At 45.3% G+C, this 8,702-nt stretch overlaps 1 protein-coding gene across 1 annotated transcript; it reads left to right on the top strand.

Annotated features, from left to right (window-relative positions):
• The first annotated feature begins 6,186 nt into the window (after positions 1-6,186).
• Positions 6,187-8,420, top strand: LOC120699352. Its single transcript, XM_039983321.1, has 2 exons — positions 6,187-6,905; positions 6,972-8,420. Exon 2 carries the CDS (start codon positions 7,343-7,345, stop codon positions 8,069-8,071), a length of 729 nt encoding a protein of 242 aa, XP_039839255.1. The 5' UTR covers positions 6,187-6,905; positions 6,972-7,342; the 3' UTR covers positions 8,072-8,420.
• Positions 8,421-8,702: the final 282 nt, after the last annotated feature.

Genomic DNA, 8,702 nt, shown 5'->3' with positions numbered 1-8,702 from the left:
TAAAATGTGTAACCATTAATTTCATATCCTTGGTGCATCATGGATTGAATTTGTCGGACCCCTGGCCAGCCAAGCTAGCTACTCATGAATTTGATCGTTGGCCATGACTTCCTTCTGCAACCAAGTGGCGAATGTATCGTTATGATGTTTTGTAATCCATGTCTCATACTTCAAAGGGTATATGCTTCGCACGATTTGCATGTGCTCCTCCATGTATGGAGCCACCAGGCTGATTGTTGCAGAACTGTGAGATGTGCTTTGCTCAACGTGGCATCATCTGTGGCATTTACTGATTTTCTTTCCAAGTGTGCCCTTTCCAATCAGCCGCCCCTCATGACGTGATACTGGAATCCCAATTGGGCAGAGTTCTTCCACATAGTCAACACAAAACTCAATGACCTCCTCTGTGACGTAACCCTTCGCAATGCTTCCTTTTGGACGAGCCCGATTACGAACGTATTTCTTTAGGACTGCAAAGTATCGTTCATAAGGGAACATATTATGAAGGAAAAGAGGACCGAGAATACCAATCTCTTTGACCAGGTGAACTAGAAGATGCGTCATAATATTGAAGAATGATGGAGGAAATATCATTTCAAGACTGACTAAACTTTGGACAACATCCTCTTGTAGCCTGCTTAAACTCGATGGATCGATTGCCTTCTGAGAAATTATGTTGAGAAAGGTGCACAGCTTTATAATTGTTGCTCGAAACATTAGCTGGTAGAATACCTCTAAGTGCAACTGAAATCAATTGCGTCATCAACACGTGACAGTCATGGGACTTTACGTGTGCGAATTTCTTCTCTTTCAAGTTCAGTAGCCTCTTTATATTCGAAGAGTAGCCTGATGGGACCTTGATACTGTTCAAACAGTCGAACATACTTTGCTTCTCTTCCTTACTAAGAGTGTAGCACGCACGACCTAGATAATGACGTCATTTATCCCTTTTTCTGGATGTAGGGCGGCCCGTTGTTTCATACGTTGAAGATCTTGCCGCGCTTCCAATGTATCCTTTGGCTTACCATAGACACCAAGGAAGCCTAGAAGGTTCACACAAAGATTTTTTGTTTGGTGCATCACATCAATTGTGTGGCGGACGTCTAAGACTTCCCAATAAGGTAACTCCCAAAAAAATACTCTTCTTCTTCCACATAGGTGCACGTCCTTTATCACTCTGCACTGATCTGCTGCCGGGTCCTTTTCCAAATACTACTTTTATATCTTTGACCATTTCAAACATCATTTTCCCACAACGGTGCCTAGCTTGGTACGATGATCTGCCTTTCCATCATAGTGAGCATGCCTCCTCCTTAATGGGTGCTTGATCGGAAAAAATCGACGATGACCCATATACACGATCTTCATACAGTACTTGAGGTACGTGCTGTCGGTTTCTTCTAAACAATGGGTGCATGCCCTATAACCCTTATTGGATTGTCCGGAGAGGTTACTTAGTGCTAGCCAATCGTTGGTGGTTACAAAAAGCAATGCACGAAGGTTAAAATGATCCTCTACGTGCGCATCCCACATACGAACACCCTCCTCTTTCCACAACAATAGAAGATCCTCAATCAGTGGTTTCAGATACACATCTATATCGTTACCGGGTTGCTTCGGGTCGGGGATAAGCACGGGCATCATAATGAATTTCCGCTTCATACACAACTAGGGAGGAAGGTTGTATATACAGAGTGTCACAGGCCAGGTACTATGGCCACTGCTCTACTCACCGAAAGGATTCATGCAATCCGTACTTAAGCCGAACCTTATATTCCTCGCATCATTTGCAAATGTTGGGAATGTTCTGTCCACTTTTCTCCACTGCGACCCATCAGCGGGGTGTCTCAACATATTGTCTTGCTTACGTTCTTCTTTGTGCCATCGCATCAATTTAGCATTCATTTTGTTCATGAACAAATGTTTCAAACGTGGTATTAGAGGGAAATACCACATCACCTTGGCAGGCACCCTCTTCTTGACACGCATCCCCTCAACGTCGCTTGGATCATCTCGAGGGATCTTATACCGGCATGCGTTGCATATAGGGCATGAATCCAAATTTTCATACTCACCTCGATATAGGATGCAGTCATTAGGACAAGCATGTATCTTCTGTGCCTCTAATCCTAAAGGACAAACAACTTTTTTTGCCTCGTATGTTGTCGCCGGAAAGGTGTTACCCTCAGGGAGTAAGTTTTTTATAAGTTTCAGCAACTCCTCGAATCCCTTGTCAGACAAACCATTTGATGCCTTCCATTGCAACAATTCCAATGTCATACCCAACTTCTTTTGGTCTTGTTTGCAATCAGGTACAACAATGTTCTGTAGTCCTCCAACATACGCTACAGATCTCTCGTTTCCTTTTCTGTTTCGCAACCTTTCTCAGTTTCGCGCAGCATCTGACCAAGATCATCTTCTACAATGTATCCTTCAGTATCTTCTTTAGGCTCACCCATTGCAGTGTCATTGAAAAAGGCATTATAATTGGCTGCAAAGTCAGGAATCCTGTCCTCTTCTTCTACATTATTATCCAGCATAATTCCTCTTTCGCCATGCTTGGTCCAAACATAGTAGTTCGGCATGAAACCACTATTGAACAAGTGACTGTGGGTGGTTCTTGATGATGAGTAATCCTTCTCATTCTTACAGAATTTGCATGGACAATGAACAAAACTACCATACTTGTGTTTCTCGGCCGCTTCTATGAATTCATGCACGCCATCAATGAACTCCTTTGAACGCCGGTCGGCCATGTACATCCATTGCCGACTCATCTGGGTCCACAATACATTTATATACATCATTGTAGTGTACAAATAGTTCATTCATACTACCAATTTATAACTAATATTGAATACGCTATTAATAAAACTGAACTACAAAATTATAACGATGCATATGACCTTCTGACTGCATGACTGTGTAAAAACTTTGTTTCTCTATATGAAACTTTATATTTTTGTACAAAAAACGACGCATGTGGCCTTCTGGCCTAGCTGAGCTGCGGGTCTCGAATTGGCGCAGCATGCATCTCGAATGTGGAATCTTGTAAAGTTTTGAAATTTTGAAGGGAACTAAATAAAGCACCCTTGCATATGTAATTGATAATATTTCCATACAAAATTTGAATTCAAATATATAATTGATAATGCATATAACTATAATAAATAGATACTATTCACTTATTAAATAAATTGATAAAACATATAAATACAATAATTTGATAGTATTCACATATCAAATAAATTGATAACGCATATAACTACAATAAAATGCTACAACTAAAAATAATTATCACATGTATAAACTAAATTAAGTGATAACTGCTTCTAAAAATCAATTGCTAAGTTATGGAGAAAAATAACTAACTTTTTTTGAAAAAAAAACAAAAATTCACCTCTCCTCCCCCTCACTCAGCTGCCTTGAACAGTGAGTTCACGGCAGCTTGGAGGGGGGAGGGGTTGGGGTATTTATAGGCGTGACTCAAAGGCACCGGTTGGTGCTCAACAACTGGTGCCAAACAATAGGCATATGCACCGGTTGAAGTTACCAACCGGTGACTTTGTTGTGGGCACGTGGCGGCACCGGGTCATGGCAAAACTCGGTGCCATTGTCTACCATTTAGGCACTGGTTGGTGCCACCAACTGGTACCTATTCCTCCTTGTTCTTTTGGTACCGATTGGTGGCACTAACCGGTGCCTATACTGGGGTTTTGGTACCGGGTAATGCTTTAATCCGGTACCAAACCCCTTACCTTTGATCGCCGCTGGCCAAAGGTACCAGCTGCTTTTGCAACCGGTACTGATGCGTGCCTCCACCGCGTGGGAGGTCCGGCTCCGGCCGATGATGCACGCGGCGCAGGAAACTGCCTGCTGCGGCACTTGCGCCGGCTCCTCCGGCTGCTGCAAAGTGTTCCGGCTCGGTACCGGATCGCCACGCGGATCCGGGAGCTCAAGGTCTGGGCATGGGATGTGGGCGACAGGCGGAAGCGGTACGGCATCACCGTGCCATATTCGGCTGCTACCGCCGGTGGTGCCGCCGACGTCGTCTACAATGGAGAAGCCGAGCGTCCACAGACGGCCGCAGGCGAGGACGAAGATACTCGGAGACATCAGGTTCTACTTTATGGTACAGAACCACCGCCCTGGTGGTTCCGGAGACGAGATGACGATGAGGAGGTTGTGCACTGGCGTAGCCATGCTGCTGCTGTGGTCCAGTTGTTGCTAAGGGAACCACCACCCGCCACCGCTGCAAGATATGATGAGCGGCAATCAGCAGTGAGGGTTTTGATTATTAATGGGGATTTGGCGGGAAAAGTTGCAATGCTAGTGTACGAGCATCCATCTCTTGCCGCATTATTGATCAGTTGCAAGGCCTGCTCCGGTTTAGGGGATGTAAAAAGTACACTTGCCGACATAATATACACAATAGTAGGTTTTGATTATCCAGAAGACAAGCCAACTGTCCTCACCATGATCAGTAAAATCCATGGGTATCTGGAAGGTAAGCGCTTCTTGGTCCTGGTCACTACTGACCAGCTTTGGGAGTGGGAGTGCAATGAGTTACTAGATGCTCTGTTAGATGCTGCTGTTGGGTGCCTCCCTGGTAGCTCCATAATAATGGCCACAGAGCACCATGGCCTGGCCCTGTCGTCTTCTCCCTACAAAATCATCGATACCAGCTCTGCACCCAATGTATATGACTTCTACGACAATCAAGCGACAAAACTGGGTGCAGAATGCAGTTATCATGTCATCTTTGCACCATGCCATACTGAAGACACCTTTGCAATGAGGACATTCCTGCATCTGCTCTACGTTAATCCAAACAGGACACAAGACGAGCTGCAGCATTATACAAATGCTATTTTCGAGTGCAGACGGCTCAAGAGAAGCATTCCCAAGCAAGTGCTGCTGTGGTGCTACAATGAGTTGCCTAGCTGAAAGTGATCGGGTGCTCTAGACTAAGAGGGGGGAGGGAGTGAATTAGGCACTTTAAAACCTAACATATGCCTCTAATTAGTTTGCACATAAACTTAATCTAAAACATGCTATCTAGATGTGCAACTAAGGTTCTTCTAGTGTGAAACCCTCATCCCAAAAGAGTTTAGCAACCTATAGCCAATTCTAGAAAGATACTACTCTAAAAAAGTAAAGGCACACAAGTTGCAATATGAAATATGGAAGCTTAAAGAGGAGAGATGAGAGGAATCAAACTCTCGACACGAGGATTTATCCTGTGGTTCGGATTGCCACAAAGGCGCCCCTACATCCACATTGTTGAAGCACTTACGAAGAGTATCGCTTCCCGGCAATCAAGTCTCTTCCGTGAACATAATCACGGTCACCTTGATCCCGCTTTCCACTAAGGGAGCTTGCCCATGAAGGAGGGGTCTCCGTCCCCCGCACAATATTGTCGTCGCCGCTCCACACCAAGCTGGAGGGTCGTTGACGTGCCGGCGAGCCACCAATGCTCCAAAGAGACTGGCACACCGAAATACAAGTGTGGTTCACTCTAGAACCAAAGCACAAGGCAGCAACTCCTTGCTCTCTCACTCAATTAAGAGCTAACCTAGCACTAACACTCTCAAAAGTATGGTAAGGACTAAAGATTTGATCACTAAGCTCTTGGATGGCTTGGAGATGTTCTTGGGTATGTGTGTGTGATGTCTTGGAACTCCAGCAAGCTTCAAATGGCCGGGGGAACACACATATATATAGGCCTCAATCGTGAACTAGCCGTTTAGAGCCGTTAGGCACTTTTCTGCGTGGGCATCGAAACTTCCGGTGCTAGGGGATCGGTTCTTCCGGTCACACTGAGCTCTGAAGTAGCCGTTGGCTTCTCTGACACCACTATAGCAACTTCAGGGACCATCGGTTTGAACCGATGCTAGGGCATCGGAACTTTTGGTGCTACTTGATCTTCACGTAGCCGTTGCTCTTAATCATTTCTTGCTGATGTCATTGCACCGACGCTTGCTCCGATGGGGCATCGGTTCTTCCGGTGTTGAAAGCTTGGCTTCTACGCACTTGACATCGTCTCTGGACAATAGTATGTTGAATGCACCGATGCCTGTCTTTGACCCGTCGGTTAAACCGGTGCCTTAGGGATGTCTTCACTTGATTCCATCTGGCGCCCAAATTTACACCGATGCCTAAGCGTCGGTTTATATGGCAACCATCGGATGCACCGATGGTAGAGCCATCGGTTTAACCGGTGCAGCTGACTCTGTATCCTTTTCGTCCAATCAGTCGCGGCGATCATTTGAATCCTTGAAATATATTCTATCTCTGGATTTTCACTATACTTTGGCACCTCGACAGTGGTTTGGACTTGTCATCATGATGGTGAATTGGACTTGGCATCTCGACGATAGATTGAACATTGCGTCTTGACGATGAATTAGACGTGTTGAATTATATCTATGGGATCTAAAAACTCCTACAATTGTGATCTCACAAACTTGTTAGTCCTATTGATTATGTTGTCGCTCAATCACCAAAATCATGAACAATAACTTAAATGGGGCAATGTTCTTTACAGTAGCAAGTACATTTGCTGTACCTCACCGTTTTCCCGGAAGGCCACGTCATCAGGACTACAAGCTTGGCTAGAAGATGGGTTGCTGAGGGTCTGATCACTGCTACTAGCAGTAACACAAGTACTACTGCAACTGAGCAAATACAGAGTTCAACGGATGAAGCTGAGCATTGCCTGGATGTGCTTTTCAATCGAGGCTTTGTTTTTCCTCTGGAAATCAGTGCCGAAGGTAACATCAAGAGCTGTACAGTACATCGTCAAGTCCGGGAGTTCATCACCAGGGTTGCTATGGACGTAAACTTTATGGACTCGAGCCTACCACCACATCTGGCTCGCTACCTTTCCATCCACAACAGATTAGGTTTGCAAATATCTCATTCAGATGGTGAGAGCAGAGACATTGCAGCTTATCTTCCATCTTTGGCAGCATCTCCCCAGTGGCAACTGCCGAAAGTTCTGGACCTAGAGGGCTTCAAAGGATTGGCTAAGAAGAAGAATCTGAAGAGCATCTGCAAGATACTGTTGCTCAAGTATTTGAGCCTCAGGAACACCGACGTCGCCGAATTACCCATGCAAATAAAGGAGCTCCAGTGTCTGGAGACGCTGGATATCCGGCAGACAAAGGTACGCGTTTTCGCCACAAAGGCTATTGTGCTTCCACTACTGAAACACTTCCTTGCCGGTGACAAGATCTCTATAAGCATTGACGCTAGGAAATCTGAAGGATCATTTTCAGCAGTAGATATGCCCATCGGCAATTCGGCATTCACAGAATGAACAACATGGAGATATTATCCCATGTACAAGTCACCAACAGCAATAGTGATCGAGCTAACTGGCATCGCTGAGCTGCTGAGACTGAGGAAACTTGGTGTAGATCTTCGTGGTAAAAACGCCAAGCTGAGTGATCTGTTCCGCCAAATTGAGCAACTGCATGGAAGACTCCGTTACTTATCAGTACGGCTCGACCAACCAGCTGCTAGTGAGAATCATGGTGATTTGACCCCTCCAAAGTTCATTCAAGGCCTAAACATCAGTGGCCTCACCAGTGGGCTACCTCAGACGATTCGGCAGCTCCGTTATCTTGTCAAGCTATCCCTGACCGAGGCTTACTTGAAGGAAGATGGTCTGTGTATCCTCGGCAGGCTCCCTGGCCTGCTCTGCCTTAGGCTTCTGCACCAATCATACATACAAATTGGGCTCTCCTTCAAGGAAGAAGAATTCCAGGCACTCAACTTTCTGCTCGTCGGAACTAGTGACGTCTCCAGCATTACCTTTTCCAATGGGGCAGCTCCAAAGCTCGAGAGGATCATTTGGTCTTTCTTTCCCACAACCGCACGCGTTTCTGGGATCCACCACCTTCCTGAGCTGAGGGAGTTTGTGCTCAATGGTGACTGCAACCCGGATGAAGTGATACAAGAAATTGAGTTGCATCCGAATCTTCCTGTTTTCAAGCATAATCCAAATGTTCAGAGGCAAGAAGACATAGCTGCAGCAGCATCAACCTCATCCGCATCAGCTTCATGAATACTCACTACTCTCCCTCAAACTCGAAGCTCGCTTGGGTATTTCTCATTTAATTTTCTTGAATAAAGATGCAGCTGCTGGGAAAGCCTAGCGGTGATCCCCGTTCAGCCTCGCATGCATCAGAGTGTGCATTCCTTTACACTGCAGGTGTTGGTATGTTTTCTGTTATTTATCTGCATGTGTGCCGTGTGTTCGGTTTTTAGTCTCTTGACTGGAAACCCTTTTATCTTGTTGTTGCAATGTTGCTTTTCTGTGAATATGTGTGCCAGTTTGTGTGTATGTCTGCGACTGGATTTGTGTCTATTCTTTCAATTGTGTGAGATGATTGGCAATGGAATTACAGCTTGTATCCTTGTTATGTACTACTCCGCACTAGACTATAACAGCTGTGTATTTTGGGTTGTCTCCATATGGCTCGCAACTGTTGGAACATGTGGACTGTGCGTGCCCTTGGCTAACTGGCCTGGATGTTTATCCTTCCCATAAAAATGGTGAAACAAATGGTGGAATGCCTCGCTAATTGACTAGTGTTACAAGAGTAATAAGCTGCTATAATATTCTGCTACCACACACCTGTATGTAATGGGAAGTAAGACAGAGAAATGTTGAGTAGCAGAGCAGGCACCAAGCC

This window comes from Panicum virgatum, chromosome 3K (assembly GCF_016808335.1).
Source record: "Panicum virgatum strain AP13 chromosome 3K, P.virgatum_v5, whole genome shotgun sequence".
In the NCBI taxonomy this organism is placed as follows: Eukaryota; Viridiplantae; Streptophyta; class Magnoliopsida; order Poales; family Poaceae; genus Panicum; species Panicum virgatum.
The sequence above is the reverse complement of the archived record's forward strand: the minus strand, read 5'-3'. Positions and strand labels throughout refer to the sequence as shown.

Coding starts and splice junctions, on each gene's coding strand:
- LOC120699352 (XM_039983321.1), top strand. CDS start 7,343: ATGTACAAGTCACCAACAGCAATAGTGATCGAGCTAACTGGCATCGCT.